Raw genomic sequence first — 17,551 nt, 5'->3', positions numbered from 1 at the left:
AAGCTAGTCCGGCATTTTCCTTTTCTTTTCTTTTCTTTTCTTTTCTTTTCTTTCCTTTTTTTTTTTTTTTTTTTTTTTTTTTTTTTGAGATTTTGAAGGTATTGTTGGAACCTCTCTTTGTTTTCTTTTTCTTTCCCCCAGCCTTTTCTTTTCTCTTCGTTCCTCATCTTTCTCTCTTCCTTCATTTCTTTTTTGTGGTTAATTCTTTTTGTTTTCTGATGAGCCATGAGTTTAGTTTGAGCAAGGGTGCATTAAAACAGCCCCCCCCCCCCCTGGGCCCCAGCCCCACTAGGGAAAGAGAGAGATAAGCTGGGAGTATCGACTGACCTGCCAACTTCCATGTTCAGTTGAGAAGCAGTTACAGAAGCCAGACCTTTCACCTTCTGCATCCCCACAATGTCCCTGGGTCCATACTCCCAGAGGGATAAAGAATAGGGAAGCTATCAGGGGATGGAGCTCTAGAGGTGGGCAGTGTGTGGAAATGTACCCCTCTTATCCTATGGTCTTGTCAATGTTTCCATTTTATAAGTAAAAAACAAAACAAAATAAGCAAACAAAAAACCAGCTCCAGGGCAGGGGAGCTAACTGTTGTTTTCGACGGGTTAGGTTGTTTTCGCAGGGCTGGCTTCACAGGCGGGTAACAGACGACCAGGGACTCATAGTTGAGCTGTAGGCAGTATCTCTTTATTCATGCAGGACGCAGCACAATCTAAGCCAAGCTAAGCTAAACTCAAGGTAAAGTACTCTAAAACTCACAATGCTGTCTTTATATATACTTGCCAAGTAGGGTGGAAACAGGATGTGACATAGAGAGTGTGGAGAGAAAAGTGACTGGTGAAAATCATAGTGTGACAAAGAAGGGGCAGAGCAGGAGAGAATCCTATCACTGAACCACAATGCCCTGGAGGGAGGGTGGAACTTGTTAACAGTGGTTATGTAAATAAAATAGTGTTAAGCAGGGAGGATTTAAACCAAATGAAACAGAAGGGGTCTCATGCATACCAACAATTCCCCCTTTCTTTTTAACTAATGGCCATTGCGGGGTGAACAGAAACGTATATCGTACAGGTGTTTTCAAAAGAACTGGCATAAGACATGGAAAACAAAATATGCGAGCAGCAATAGCCAGTGTGATGTCAAGGGGAGCTTTTCTTGCCTCAAAGGGCAAGGCCTAGCAGGCGAAAGGGCATTTCTTGCCTCTGGGAGCGCTTCATGCCTCTGGGGGCATCTCTTGCCTCAAAGGGCGTTTCCTGCCTCTGTGGGCATCTCTTGCCTCTTGGGGTGCTTCATGCCTCTGTGGGCATAACCTAATAAGGAGGGGGAGTTTTCTGCCTCTGGGACAGAGCCTGCAGGCGAAGGGACATGGTCTATAAAGTCTCAAGGCAATTGGCTGAAGTTAGTCTTTGAGAAACACAGCAGTGTGTACCAGTAAGTCCGATGGAGGTGTTAGTCCAAAGTAGCTGACCACAGAAGAAAATGCCAAGGGATGAAACGCTGTATGTCTGTCTCGATGGGGAATGTCGGCCACCTGAATTCTGCTTTTCTGTAGAGAGTGATCTTTGGAGTCTGTGAATCTGTTTCTTCAGGTCGTGCCAGGTCTCATCATTGGTTTCCGGGGGCGATGTCAGAGAACCGGATCCAAATGGATTTTCAGGAATTCCATTTGAGTAGATGCTTTTTCATGTGAAGACTTTGACAGCATGTAGGATTAAGAATCCCCGGAGGGCGACCTAGTCCAAAAAGCTCTTCAAAATTCCATTTAGGGTGTTTCTGACTGTTCCTGCTGGATTGCTTCAGGCACCCATTTTTAAAAGTGTCTTCCCATCGAAGAAAGAATCCAGTCAGGAGAGTAGAACTAACCACATGTCTCCATACTTGGGAACTGCCAGGGTACTCGAGAATGATCTTCAAATTAGAGTAGTCCTTCTCCATGGGAAACATTCGAGAAGAAGTCCAGAAAGTTCCAGGGGAAATCCCCATGCATATCCCAAGGTCTACGATCATGGTCATAAAGAACCAAACTGTGGCCTGGAGCAAAATGTAGTCCTTTTCCTCAGGAAACATGGGAGAGGGAATCCAGAAAGTCCAAGGAGAAATCTCCGTGCATCTCCTAAGCTCTATGATCCCGGTCATAAGAAACCAAAGTTCCTGGTCAGGGAACCGAAATGTGGCCCAGAGTAAAATGTTCCAGAGACAGAGTAACTGTCTCATGATGAAACAGTAGAGGCTTTGGCAAACCTCTTCATAAGTAGAAAGGCAACCCATGGTGGATGGGTTTACTTATCTGGACGATGGGTGGGTAGGGTCCCACGTTGATGCCGGTCCATGTTTCAGGGCTTATTTCAGTCCCTGTTCAGGCGCCATATGTTATGTAAATAAAATAGTGTTAAGCAGGGAGGATTTAAACCAAATGAAACAGAAGGGGTCTCATGCATACCAACAGCTAACAATGATTATGTAGACTCTGATCTCTAGGGCTCTTAGGTCCGAGGTTCAGTTCCCTAGACTACCATGAGCTGAACAGTGCTCTGGTAAAATAAATAAATAAACAAATAAATAACAGCTCCACTCCACAAGGTGAAGTTGATGCAACAGGTGCATCTCAGACTCTCCCTCCTGAGGTCCCCGGCAGCTTTGGAGATGCTCGGACTGTGAGTGCTTTTCCATCACAGCTGTGCTTCCCTGAGGACGTTGCCTAGTTTTCTCAGGCAGCAGGAAGGAAAACAGACAGTATTGCCAGTGGACTGCTAAATATAAGCTTCTCATCTAGGGAGGCTGTGAGGACTCCCCTTGCAAAGGTCACCTGTGAAAGTAGAGCTCTGGGTCACTCTGGAAGAAGTCCTGTGTCACTCGCCTCCATCTGGAAAGCGCTGAGGTCATGGTCAGAAAATAACACCATCCGAAAGACCGTTTGGTTATAGAGGCTCAGAGGTCCTTGGGGACCTCCACATTTCTTAAAATGTTATTATCTGGGGAGTCGGGTGGTAGCGCAGTAGGTTAAGTGCATGAGGCACAAAGTGCAAGGACTGGCATAAGGATCCCGTTCAAGCCTCCGGCTCCCCACCTGTGGGGGAGTCGCTTCACAGGCAGTGAAGCAGGTCTGCAGGTGTCTATCTTTCTCTCCCCCTCTGCCTTCCTCTCCTCTCCATTTCTCTCTGTCCTATCCAACAATGACAACATCATTAACAACAAGAAAAATAACTACAACAATAAAACAAGGGCAGCAAAAGGGAATAAATAACCAAATATTTTTTAAAAAAGAAAAAAACTTATTGGCTGGTGCTGGCAAAATAGCTCACTTGGAAGTGCGGGTGACCCGGGTTCCAGCCTGGCCGCCACTGCATTGAAGGAAGCTTTGGTGCTGTGCTTTCTTTCCCTGTCTCTGTCTCTGTCTCTCTTTTTCTTTTCCCATAATGTGGTCTTTTCTATAATTTTAAAATATTATTTTTTTTTATAGGACAGAGAAATTGAGAAGAAAGTAGGACATAGAGAGGGAGAGAGATGGAGAGGCACCTGCACACCTGCTTTACCACTTAAGAAGCTTCCCGGATGTGAGGGCGAGTTGGCTGCGACATCTGTCACCCCATTGATCGCCAGGGTTGATTTGGCTGATCTGGCTCCCTTTCTTCCTCATGACTCCATGTGCGTCCCTCCCGAAGTTGAGGGTCACTGAGTTAGCTACGCTGCCTTGCTAGAACCTCCAAACAAACTCTGAAGAAACTTCCCTCCTGTAGGTGGGAACTGGGGGCTTGAACCTAAGTCCTTGCACACTGTAATGTGTGTGCTCAACCTGGTGGCCATCACCTGGCCCCCTGTCGGGCAGTAGTGCAGTGGGTTAAGCACACATGGTGTGAAGCACAAGGATCTGTGCAAGGATCCTGGTTCGAGTTCCTGGCTCCCCACCTGCAGGGGGGTTGCTTCGCAAGCAGTAAAGCAGGTCTGCAGGTATCTTTCTCACCCCCTCTCTATCTTCCCCTCCCCTCTCAGTTTCTCTCTGTCCTGTCCAACAACAACAACAATGGAAAAAAAAAAGGTTGCCAGGAGCAGTGGATTCATAGTGTAGGCACTGAGCTCAGCCATAATCCTGGAGGCAAAAAAAAGTCAGCTCTGTTTCATATCCTTGGATTGGTCTCATTTACAAAACAAACAAACAAACAAACAAACAAAAAACAAACCAAAAAACCCAGGCTTTTGTCTCATTGATTTTGGCAAAAGAGAACAATGAAGAAATGGAATTGTTGGTGGATCATGGCTATCTGGATTTTCAGTAGACTCAGTTGTGTTTCGGGTGTGAGTGGGAGAGTCACTCACTCATGTGTTCACTCACTCGCTTGTTCACTCCCAATTTGCCTTCATTGTCCTGAACATCATGTATAGGAGCAGGGCTTCAAGTTAGTTAACACAGCAGCTTATCTGGGGCATATGACTGGGTGTCAGGAATCAGCCTTCATGAAGTTTTCTTTTTCATTTCTTTTTCTTTTTGGATAGGACAGAGAGAAGTTGTGAGAAGAGGGGGAGGTAGAGAGAGAAAGAGAAAGATAGACACCTGCAGATCTCCTTCACTGCTTATGAAAGAGACCCCTTGTAGGTGGGTACCTGGGGGCTCGAACCGGGATCCTTGCATGGGTCTTTGTGCTTCGTACTATGTGTGCTTAGCCCAGCATGCCACCATCTGGCCTCCCTTAAAGTTTTCTTTTTTTTTTTAATTTTTAAATTTTTAAAAATTTATTTTTATTATCTTTATTTATTGGCTAGAGACAGCCAGAAATCTAGAGGGAAGGGGCAATAGAGAAGGAGAGAGACAGAGACACCTGCTGCACAGCTTCAGAAGCTTTCCTCCTGCAGGTGGGGACCAGGTCTTTGCACACTATAATTTGTGTTATTAACCAGGTGCGACACCATCTGGTTCCGTCCCCCTTGAAGTTTTCTATAAAATCTGTATTTGTTTTTTTCTCAGGGGATGGGGTGCTATAGCTTCAGTTAGATTTTGACAGGGTTGGAAGCCCTCACATTGGTAGAAGCCTTGTGAAATAGTACCAAGATTCTTTCTTTATAGCTGGCACATGTCTCTGGTGATTCTAGACGGTTTTCATACATAGAGACCTATGACATACAGCCCACTGGAACTGGATTCTTCCATTCAGCATAATGCTTTCACTGTGTTGTAGAAATGATCCCCAAAGCACAAGACTAGAGCTGGGTCTTGGTGAAAAAGAGGAGTTTATTACACCGGTGTACAGTGTGCTCCGTATCACCCTGAAAAGTTCTCCCCCACACCTTGGAAAAGCCCACAATTTATTGCCGTCCCCCTCCCCAAAGGGGTGGAGGGAGCAGGCTTATTTCACTATTACAAAGTAGGTAGAAACAGACAAAGGTAATCTTTCACGTAATTGCTATACATGCTTCTTATCTGTGCCCTTGGTGTGGGCAGAGAAGGGGAGGCCTAGTGCCTGGTGTGTATCAGTCCTGTGACAGCTGGATTCCCCTCTAGTCATCTTTACCTTTAAGTGCTGTTGTCTTGGGCCTATTAATAATTTAGGAATGTGGGGGGGAGGAGGGGTAGCAACTACAGCCACTGTTTTAATTGCTAGGAGAGCGACCACAAAGGAAATGCAGTATTAGGCTATATGTCTCCACATCACAGAGGAAAGACAATTCTCTACCAGGCACATTGATTAAAATATACACATAGGACCTTGCCCTCAACTTGGATCAACAACAGTAGAGAATATTCCATCCTCCCAAGGGAGGCTGGACAACATACACTATGCTACACCTGAGGAAGATGGGTCCTTATATTGGGGCAGCTTGGAACATTCCTACTCATGACCACAGAATGTGAGCTCAGATCTACAGGGATGCAGAGGTCACATAGGTTCCTAAGCTGAATATGGGCCCCAGATCACATCAACTTATGGGGTTTACAGTCAACAATATCTATAAACCTTTCCCATATTTGGGATCTACTCTCTTCCTTGATCCAGCTTTCTGGTCCTTTCTCCAGCCATGACATCATCTCCCCAGATAATAACTTGGATCCATCTGCATTTCAGATTTCAGGCTCAGGGAAAAAAAAAACTAGTATAGCCACAGCCCCTTTGGAATATAACTAAAATATGCCTGCTAGCTAGCTACAAAATGGAGACCCTCCCGAACTCTTCATCTGTACTATTCCAGCCTTTAGATTCATGATTAGTTAACAATTTGTTTGGACTTTATATGTTAACTCTCTTTTCATCCACCAGGTTCCAGATGCTAGCATGATGCCAACCAGACTTTCCTGGACAGAACCCCACCAAGGTGTCCTGGAGCTCTGCTTCCCTAGAGCGCCACCCCACTAGGAAAGAGAGAGGCAAGCTGGGAGTATGGATTGACCTGCCAATGCCCATATTCAGCGGGGAAGCAATTACAGAAGCCAGACCTTTCACCTTCTGCATCCCACAATGACCTTGGGTCCATACTCCCAGAAGGATAAAGAACAGGAAAGCTATCAAGGGAGGAGATGGGATATGGAGTTCTGATGGTGGAAATTGTGTGGAGTTGTACCCCTCTTATGGTTTTTTTCAATGTTTCCTTTTTATTAATTAATGTACACGCACGCACGTGCGCGCGCGCGCGCACACACACACACACACACACACACACACACACACACACTCAAACACACAGTGTAAATCAGGACTGTCTTCATCTATTTTCCATAGCAACTACAAAGCAAATCACTTGTGCACTGCATTTGACCCAGAATCTTATACGACTTTTCCTTATTAGATGGCCTGATGTCTTTTCTTTTTTTCCCTCTCTGTGCTTCTAGAATTGGTCCCGTCCATCATGAGCAACTTGTTGAACCCAGATGCCATTTTCTCCAACAATGAAATGAGCCTGTCAGACATTGAAATCTACGGCTTTGATTATGATTATACCCTGGTGTTTTATTCCAAGCATCTCCACACGCTGATATTCAATGCTGCTCGGGACCTTCTCATCAATGAACACAGGGTAAGAGCAGGGGCCTCTGGTCCCCCTCCTCTTTTGCCATGTGAAGAGCTGTTGTGAGCTCCCCTGGCCTCATGCCTGCTGCGTAGACATTAGTGAGTCATCACTCAACGAGCAGGTAGATTTCATAGGTTTCATTCCACCCCAGGTGACTCCATGTGGAAGGTAGTTTGTTAGTTTATTTATGCCTTCAGGGTTATTGTTGGGGCTCAGTGCCTGCATTATAAATTCACTGCTTGCAGCCATCTTTTTCCCACTATTATTGTTGCTGCTGTTGTTGGATAAGACATAGAGAAATGGAGAGAGGAGGGGAAGACAGAGGGGGGGAAGAAAGAGAGACACCTGCAGACCTGCTTCAATGCCTGTGAAGTGGGGACTCAGGGGCTTGAACTGGGATCCCTTCGCCGGTTTTTGAGCATCATACTCTGTGCGCTTAATCCGCTGCGCTACTGCCCAGCCTCCTGTTTTGTTGTTTTTTTCACTTTTAAGCCATTTTGTGAAGTGCAGTATATATTTCATGCATGCAACTCAAAGATGAGTTTGGGGAAAGTATGTACCTCTGAAGCCTTCACCCCTCCAAACCCCTCTGCCTCCTTCATTGTCATTATTGTTTGTGTGTGTACATAATAAGAATATTTAGGGGTTGGGTGGTGGCATACCTGGAGAGCACATGCTGCACTGTGCAAGGATCCAGGTTCAAACCCCCCTCCCCCCCCAGCCCCTACCTGCAGGGGGGAAGCTTTGCAAACTGAAGCAGTGCTGTAGGTCACTCTCTCACTCTCTGTCTCTATCTTCCCTTTCAATTTCTGGCTGTCTCTATCTAATGAATAAAGACAATAAAAAGAATAATAAAAAGAATAGCTAACATGGGGCTAGGTGGTGGCACACTCAGTTGAGCACACACATTTAAAATTTTTTTTCTTTATTTTTAAATTTTTTAGTTATCTTTGTTTGATATAAAGATAGCCAGAAATTGAGGGACAATGGGGAGATACAAAGAGAGACAGACAGATACCTATAGCACTGCTTTACCACTTGCAAAGCTTTCCCCCTGCAGGTGGGGACTGGGGGCTCTAACCCAGGTCCTTTTGCATTGTGTGCTCAACCAGGTGCACCACCACCTGCCCCCCATAACTTGGGGGGGAAGGTTGAGGTAATCATTAACCCAAACACAGAACAACACAATACATAGTCACAATTTGACCAACAGACTGTTTGGTCACAAGCTTTACAATGTACATTTTTCTGGAGGTAGATTGCAGGCAGCAGGGGGGAAAGGGAGGCAGCTGAGCAATCAGGATGTTTGCTGGCTGTTTTAAGGCTAACCACACACAGTAATCCATGGCTTCTAATTAAAGAAGGAAGGGTGGGGGGAGGTGGCATGTGTAGAAAGACGCCCATGTCCGGGGGTCCAGCCATCATAAATTCCAGAGACCCGGGGACATGCCCTTGTCTCGACCCAAAGGGAGAGTTGGTGGTCAAACTGCTTGGACCTCATGGAAACAATGACCTGTGCTATTCAGAACAGTGGGTCCCACTCTCCAACAAGGTGGTAAGATATAAAGCAGGAAAAATTGTTTAATTAACAGGAACCCAAAGGTAGGAATAGAGCAGAGGAAACTAGTGGTCTTTGTTGTGTGGGAAGAAGCTAGGAAGTCTATTTTAGGTATGTTACAAGGGGCCCATGACTTTAGTAATTTTTTGCCTGAGCTTGATTTTTTTCTTTTAAATTTTAAAATTTTTTAAAATATTTATTTGTTTTCCCTTTTGTTGCACTTGTTGTTGTTATTACTATTGATGTCATCGTTGTTAGATAGGACAGAGAGAAATGGAGAGAGGAGGGGAAGACAGAGAGGGGGAGAGAAAGATAGACACCTGCAGACCTGCTTCACTGCCTGTGAAGCGACTCCCCTGCAGGTGGGGAGCCAGGGGCTTGAACTGGGATCCTTATGCCGGTCCTTGGACTTTGTGCCATGTGTGCTTAACCCACTGTGCTACTGCCTGACTCCCCTTGAGCTTGATTTCTAACATGCAGGTGGACTAAGAATATTGTCTGGAAGATGGTGTCACAGTTGAGAATTGGGCTAGAAAGTTGGATTAGGGCAGAGAATAGCTACTAAACATTAATTGTGGTGCTGGTGTTCTAGTCTCAGGTCAGCAACAACATTTTCTGTGAAATGGTCACAGTAGCAGTACTTAGCCCACAATACCATGGTGAAACTAGACACATAGAGTGACTGGTATATAGAAAAAATACTCCATAAATGTTAACCATTATCAGTATTCTTTTTTTTAAAAATATTTTAATTATTTATGAGAAAGATAGGAGGAGAGAGAAAGAACCAGACATGATTCTGGCACATGTGCTGCTGGGGATCGAACTCAGGACCTCATGCATGAGAGTCCAAAGCTTTACCACTGTGCCACCTCCCAGACCACATCAGTATTCTTTTTAGTCTGTATGGCAGCCCTGAAGATGACTAAAGCTTCCCTTCCCCATCCTTTCCTTTGTGTGTGTCTGTGTGTGTGTGTGTCTGTGTGTGTGTGTGTGTGCGCTCATGCGCGTATGTGTATGGGGGGGTTTATCACTGAGACTTCACTGCTTCAGTCTTATTTTTTCAGATAGAATCAGAGAGACAGAAATAAAAGACACCACAGCACTTAAGCGTCCCTCAGTGGAGAGGGGTCTGGGCTTGAACCTGGATTGTACTGACAGTCTTACTCTGTTTTGTTGGCGAGGAAACTGAGGTGTTAAGAAGTAAGCTAGTAGCGCAGCAGGTTAAGCGCAGGTGGTGAAAAGTGCATGGACTGGCATAAGGATCCCGGTTCGAGACCCTGGCTCCCCACCTGCAGGGGAGTCGCTTCACAGGTGTTGAAGCAGGTCTGCAGGTGTCTATCTTTCTCTCCCCTTTTCTGGCTTCCCCTCCTCTCTTCAGTTCTCTCTGTCCTATCCAGCAACAATGACATCAATAATAACAACAATAATAACAACAAGGAAAAAAAATAATAACAAGGGCAAAAAAAGGAGATAAATACAAATTAAAAAAAAAAAGAAATAAGCTAGTAAGTAGTTCAAGTTTACACAGCTAGGATGAGCCAGAGCCAGGATTTGAACCCAGCTCTGTCTGTTTCCAAGGGGACATGTGCTGCCCCCTTTATTCCATTTGTCACCTCTTTTTAAAATTTTTAAAAATTTTATTTATTTACTTTCCCTTTTGTTGCCCTTGTTGTTTTTATTGTTGTAGTTATCATTGTTGTCGTTGTTAGATAGGACAGCAAGAAATGGAGAGAGGAGGGGAAGACAGAGAAGGGGAGAGAAAGATAGACACTTGCAGACCTGTTTCACCACCTGTGAAGCGACGCCCTTGCAGGTGGGGAGCTGGGGCCTTGAACCAGGACCCACTGCGCTACCGCCCAACCCTCCACTTGTCACCTCTTGAGATTAATAATGTGGTTCCTATCAGCCCTTTTATTGTTTTGTTGCCAAGATAAAAATAAAAATATTCACAGAGAGAAAAACTTTCTGCAGATAAAAAATTTATGGAACTGGGAGGAGAAGGGGAGATGAATTAGCTGGGGAAAAGTACTCACTCTGGTGAGAAAAGCTTCTCAATTTTATACCCTTAATGTCTCATTCCCATTATGTCTGTTTGTTGCTTTGATCAAAGAAGTAAGCCCTAATAGGCCTAATTATATCCAGCGTATTAATAGGGCCAATTACACTAATGCAGATTTTTGTTCTCTTGCTCTGATTATACAAAATCATTCCTCCAAGATGCATTGAGCCTGGTGCCATTTCTCCTTCCAAGACTGAGTGTGCTCGTAGAGATGGAACGACAGCTGCTGGGGATGCAAGCCTGCAATTTCTCAGCTCCCACAAAGCGAATGTAAAAGTTCCAGCTCCTTCCTAATTGCCTCCTCTCTCTCTCTTTTTATACAAGAACAAATTATTATTATTATAAATATGAAGTTAGAAATACAGAGCCATCGCTGTACCTGCAGGGAGAGACTACCCTTTTCACATCTTGAAACTCCTATTTTTAAAAATACGTTTTTATTTTTATTTTATTTTATTTATTTATTTTGGATAGAGACAGAAAATTTGAACGGGTAGGAGAGACACCTGCAGCACTGCTTCACCACTCAGGCAGAAGCTTCTCTCCCCTGCAAGTGGGGTTTGAACCCAGGTCCTTGTGCACTGTAACGTGTGCCCCACGGCCCAGTCTCATATTTGCACTTTCTTAGTATTACTCATTTGTACACTGTACAGTTGCCTGCTGGTGTATAGTCTGCCTACCTGTAGAGTGAATAAAGCTTTTGGGGGGACAGAGGCCATATCTGTCTGTCTGGTTGGCAGCTGGATTGCCTGGCTGTGCCCTAGTGTCAGTGCTTAGTGAAGACCAATGCTGGCATTGGATTCCATGGCTCAGCATGCTGTTGCTCTGACGCAGGCTATTTTCCCCTCACTTTGTACACCGTGTGGGTTTCAAAGAGCTTGGTCTTTATGCTCTGCTGCCTTGTCTGCAGTTAGACTTGGGATCAAGCTACTTGACATGACACGCTTCTTCTTCTTCTTCTAGTGTTTGCCCTTCTTCCGTGGCACGCTAAAACCTCTGGACAGCAGGTGCATTTGTCTGTAGCCATCAGGAGTGCAGATGCTTGTGGACAGTGGGAGTGGAGAGGTTGATGGTCGTGTCCAGAGTGCGGGGCTGCCCACAGGCAGGACTGTGGGTTGATATCTCTCATGAGGCACTGTAGTATTTATTAACTGGGCCAGAGGCTGTCAGGCTTGGTTTTGCTCCCATTTTAAGGGTAGCTTTGCCTTTCCTTTGTCTGCATATGTGAGCTTGCCCAGACTGTTTCCCAGGTTGCCCAACTTACTCAGTATGTACTGAAGGAAGCAGACTGGACTCCAGCAGCAGTCCTAAGCACAGGGCTCCCCTCCCTTTCCCTTTCTTCCTTCCTTCCTTCCTTCCTTCCTTCCTTCCTTCCTTCCTTCCTTCCTTCCTTTCTCTCTTTCTTTCTTTCTTTCTTTCTCTCTTTCTTTCTTTCTTTCTTTCTGCCTTTTAAAATTACTATTTGAAAAAATTTATATTTATTCATTTATTTTGCTACCAGGGTTATTGCTGGGGCTCCATGCTGGCACTACTACAGGTTGCTTCTGTCAATCAATCTTTCTTTCTTTCTTTCTTTCTTTCTTTCTTTCTTTCTTTCTTTCTTTCTTTCTTTCTTTCTATCTTTTATACTTAATAGGACAAAAAGAAACTAAGAGTGGAGGGGAGTTAGAGAGGGAGGTGGCACAGTGGATAAAGTGTTGGACTCTCAAGCATGAGGTCCTGAGTTTAGTCCCTGGCAGCACAAGTGCCAGAGTGATGTCTTATTCTCTCTCTCTGTCTCTCTCTTTACTCCTATCCCTCTCATTAGCTATCAAGGGAGGGGATGGGATACGGAGTTCTGGTGGTAGGAATTGTGTGGAGTTGTATCCCTCTTATCCTATGGTTTTGTTAGTGTTTCCTTTTTATAAATAAAATAGATAAATACATAAAAATAAATAAACTATTTAAAAAATAAAAAAGGGAGAAAGATAGACTTCTGCAGACCTGCTTTGCTGCTTGTGAAGCATCCCCCCTTCAGGTGGGAAGTGGGGGCTTGAACCTGGGTCCTTGCATATTGTAATATGTGTGCTTAATGAGTTGCATCACCACCCAGCCCCTTATTTTTTATTTTACTTGATAGGACAGAGAGAAATTGAGATTGAGGAGTGAGATAGAGAGGGAGAGAAAAAAAAGAGAGACAGTTACTGACCTGCTCCACTTTCCCTGAAGCTTACCCCCTGCAGTAGATCCTGGGGCTGGAACACAGGTAGGTCCTTGTTAATGGTCCATGTGCACTCAGCCACACGTGCTACGGTCTGGCCCCACTTGTGCATTTCTTACTGCCTTAAGACACCTACACACACAGGTTTTCATGGTGCACTGCATGAATCATGCTTTTCTCCTGGAACATTTTGGAGCTGTGGAATGTTCAAAAATCTGCCATTAGAGAGCGGGGTAACCAGAGATGCTGTGTGTGTGTGTGTGTGTGTGTGTGTGTGTGTGTGTGTGTGTGTATGTATGTATGTATGTATGTATGTATGTATGTGGGAGAGGGCATCATGAGGACATTTTTTTTAGTATTTTTATTTTTTTTTTAAAAGAATTTATTCATGAGAAAGATAGGAGGAGAGAAAGAACCAGGCATCACTCTGGTACACGTGCTGCTGGGGATCGAACTCAGGACCTCATGGTTGAGAATCCAATGCTTTATCCACTGCGCCACCTCCCAGACCATTTTAGTATTCTTTTTTTAATATTTATTTATTCCCTTTTGTTGCCCTTGTTATTTTTTATTGTTGTAGTTATTGTTGTTGTTGTTGGATAGGGCAGAGAGAAATGGAGAGAGGAGGGGAAGACAGAGAGGGGGAGAGAAAGACACCTGCAGAGCTGCTTCACCGCCTTTTCCATCTCTTTTAAAAGTAGAGAGCTCACCCTCAGACCCCGAGGAAAGATGGGCAGCGCCAGACCTCGTGGTCCTAGTCCACAGAACAGCTGTTTCCTTGAGCAATTGCTGTGTGCTGGAGAGAACCCTGTTTCTTCGTGTGCGCGTGTCTGTTTGTGTGTTTGTGTGTGTGTGTGTGTGTGTGTGTGTGTATGTGTGTATGTGTGTGTATGAAGGTGGTGCTGGGGATTGAATCTGGGGCCTCTGAGTCCTCAGGCATGACAGTTGGGCATGTTTCCATTATACTGTCTCCCCAGCTTTTTTTTTTTTTTTTTAATGGCAACCTTCAGGGAATTACATGTATGTATGCATTTATAGATTTTATTAATTTCATATGAGAGAGAATTTCTTTCATGAGAAGGAGTTGTAGAACCCAGGGCATCTCTCTGGTATATGTGCCTGGGATTGAAGTTGGAGCCACGAGTGTACAAAATTTTTGTTCAGGAGGCCGGGTGGTCGCACAGCAGGTTAAGCGCATGTGGCGCAAAGCACAAGGACCAGGGTAGGGATCCCCGTTTGACTCCCCCACCTGTTGGGGAGTCGCTTCACAAGCAGTGAAGCAGGTCTGCAGGTGTCTATCTTTCTCTCCCCCTCTCTGTTTTCCCCTCCTCGCTCCATTTCTCTCTGTCCTTTTCAACAACAACGATAAACAAGAGCAACGAAAAGGTAGGGAAATGGTCTCCAGGAGCAGTGGATTCATAGTGCAGGCACTGGCACCAAGCCCCAGAAGAGGCAAAAAAAAAAAAAAAAAATTTGTGTTCAGACTAGCTCCCTTGGACAGTACTCTCCTTTGTCAAGTGCACGACCCAGCTCTGCGCCTGGCCCCCACTGCATTAAAGGAAGCTTCAGTGCTTTGGTCTCTTACTTTTTAAAGGGTGAAAAAAAATAAAAGTACTTATGTTCCATCAACTGAGTTCTTTTCCCTAACTGCACCCTGAGTATTTTTAACTTAATTCTCCTTGATTTATTATTATTTCTTGTTATTGCTGGGCCTCAGGTGGATTTTTCAGATAGGAATAGAGACAGTGACAGGGAGATACCAAAGCACCAAAAATTCTTCCAGTGCAGTGGGGGACAGACTTGAAGCTCTGGGTCATGCATATGACAAAGCAGGCATACTATCTAGATGGGCCATTTTGCCTATCAGACTCATACTGACTTTACTTTAGAGATGGGACAACAGAGCCCCAGAGAGAGCACCTTGGTTCAGTCACCCAACCAGTAGCTGGTGGGACAGGACTTGACACTTATGCCTCATATTTGTCACTGTGGTCTCATCCTCTAGAAGCCTTTCCAGCTGCTTCTGTCAGTTTCACAAGTATCTGCTCTCATCTCCGAACTATTTGAAAAACATTGCGTGTCATGTGTCACTGTGTCTGTCACCTGCTAGGACAACCCAGATGAGCACTGTGGAAAAAGCAGACACCTTGTGATTCCAGCAGTCCAGGGGCAGGGAAGACACGTGTCTTCTGCTCACGCCCCGTCTCTCAGCAAACAGTCACATTCCTAGAAGCCTTTAGTCCTTTCAGGAGATGTGCTGAGCTTTCCGGGGTGGCAGGGGTTGCCATCACAGGGGACGATGGGCATGCAGTGTGGAGACTCATGGTCGTGAGGTGTGGCCTTGGTGTGGCTCAGATCTGGGTTTAAATACTGACCTGCCTGCTCTGTGTCTTTGCAAGCCTTCACACATTCCTTGACTCTGCTCCTGACATTATCCACCATTCACATACCACGATGGGGCCTGGACACTGTTCACACAGAAGAGATCACTTTACCATGCATGAGGGAGACCCTGAGTTTGAGCCCTAACACCGTGAATTATACCTGGAGGGAAATTCTGGGTGGTGGGGCAGCTCTGTGGTGTCTCTTCCCCCACCCTGCTGTCATTCTTTCTTCTTACACTCTCTCTGTCTCCTCATTTTGAAAATAAAAGAATTGCTTCTGGGGAAGGCTACCAAGCAGAGCGATGGGCACAAGTACAAGACCCAAGGCAATGCATTAAAACACAGAAAGACCAGGAAGTGACTAGGGTACTGAACTCTCAAGCATGAGGTTCCAAGTTCAATTCCAGGTATCATAGTGGTAGATTGATGCTCTGGTTCTTGTTTTCTCTTCCTTTCTCATTAATTTTTTTTCCTTTTTCCTTTTTTTTTTTTTTTTAAAGATTTTATTTATTTATTAATGAGAAAGATAGGAGAGAAAGAACCAGACATCACTCTGGCACATGTGCTGCCGGGGATTGAACTTAAGACCTCCTGCTTGAGAGTCCAAAGCCCTATCACTGCGCCACCTCCTGGAGCACATTTTTTTCCTTTTAATGTTTTTATTTATTTATTTTGAATAGAGATAGAGAAAATGTTAGAGGGGCAGTGGAGATAGGGAGAGTGAGAGAGAGAGAGAGACACCTGCAGACCTGTTTCCTGTTTCACTGCTCATGAAGCTTCCTCCCTGAAGGTGGGGACTGGGGGATTGAACCTGAGGCCTTGTGTGTGGTCATGTGTGTTCTTTACCAGATGCACCACCACCTAGCTCCAATAGGCATTTTTTAAAAAAAATTTATTTCCTTTTGTTGCCTTTGTTGTTTTATTGTAGTTATTATTGATGTCGTTGTTGTTGGATACAATGTTGTTGGATAGGACAGATAGAAATGGAGAGAGGAGGGGAAGACAGAGAGGGGAGGAGAGAAAGATAGACACCTGCAGACCTGTTTCACCACTTGTGAAGCGACTCCCCTGCAGGCGGAGAGCTGGGGGCTTGAACCAGGATCCTTACTCCAGTCTTTTCGCTTTGCGCGGGTCCTTTGGCTTTGCGCCACCTGGCCACCTGCGCTTAACCTGATGTGCTACTGCCTGACTCCCAGGCATTTTTTTTGAAGGTGTGATTCCCTTCTCCATGTGAGCTGGAGCAGTGAGGACTAAATAAACTAATGTTGACTAGCCTGCCTAGAACTTTGTGGACCCGTGACACATGCGGCCAGAAACACCATGTGAATGTCCTCTTGTTCACGGTAGCTCTCCCGCTCCCACCCTCCTTTGTCTCCTGAGCTGATAAGGTGCATCTAAGAGTGTGTGTGTGCAGAACCGGACACGTTGTGCAGCATCCTGGGAGACGCCCCAGAGTGGATATGGCACATAGTGACTTCTTGGTAGGGGTGGTAGGTGTCAGACAAACAAGCCCGTATGTGGCCTTTGAGTCAGCCCTTTGTGAAGCAGGAGTGGAGCTCTTGCTGTGTGTGCTGCAGCCTGATGGCATCCGCCAGCATTCTCACACAAATGTCAGGTCGACCCAAGACAGCGATTTCAGTGCCCTCCCCCGACATTTCCATTTAGGCTGAGAGGAGAGACACTACAGCACTGGAACTTTCCCCATGCCATAGCTCCTCCCTGTGGTGCTAGGGCATATCCTGGGCCACAAGCATGCTAATGGAGGCACCCTACCCAGTGAGTTCTCTCTCTCTCTCTCTCTGGCCCTCTTATGTTTCCCCATAACTTGTCTGGCTGTTTCCTTCAGTGGTTTGCAGGATGATGGGCAGCTACAGTACAATCCTCAGTGCTCAGGAGTATTCTTCCTGAAGCTCTGTGCTCCAGGAGCAGGGCCAATGGGGAGAGCTGACTGCCCACCCCACAGAGCCCCAGATGTGTGACCCTGGCCAGGCCAGTTATCTAGTCCTTCAGGTACCCTGTCAATAAAGACATGAGCTGACAGAGGTGCTGGCGGCCTCACTCTGAGATTTGGGGAGGGAGTGGGGGAAGGGAGACTTGGGTGTCTGATGGTTAGTTAAGAAGGGGGTTGGGGTTGGGGTCTTTGCATAGCTGGAGGAAGGATAGTTAAAATATCTAGGGAATCCTGAAAAGGTGAGTGTGAATTATCTCCCATGTTTGAGAATCTCACAGCATGTTCTGAGTCAGTGCTGGAGCAGCAATTGTGTGTGTGTGTGTGTGTGTGTGTGTGTGTTGGAGGCAGCAGTGAGGGGGTGTACCTGGAAAAGTCTTCTCCAGACCTCAGTGGGAGAGAGGCT

At 45.5% G+C, this 17,551-nt stretch overlaps 1 protein-coding gene across 1 annotated transcript in view; it reads left to right on the top strand.

The window, feature by feature from the left end:
* NT5DC3 (5'-nucleotidase domain containing 3) overlaps positions 1 to 17,551 on the top strand; it is an 80,705-nt gene that overhangs the window by 22,224 nt on the left and 40,930 nt on the right. The window contains exon 2 of the mRNA XM_007527921.3: positions 6,815 to 6,999. Coding sequence (XP_007527983.1) covers positions 6,815 to 6,999 — 185 coding nt within the window. The remainder of the gene's footprint in view (positions 1 to 6,814; positions 7,000 to 17,551) is intronic.

The sequence above is a fragment of the Erinaceus europaeus genome, chromosome 7, assembly GCF_950295315.1.
Source record: "Erinaceus europaeus chromosome 7, mEriEur2.1, whole genome shotgun sequence".
Lineage (NCBI taxonomy): Eukaryota > Metazoa > Chordata > Mammalia > Eulipotyphla > Erinaceidae > Erinaceus > Erinaceus europaeus.
The sequence above is the reverse complement of the archived record's forward strand: the minus strand, read 5'-3'. Positions and strand labels throughout refer to the sequence as shown.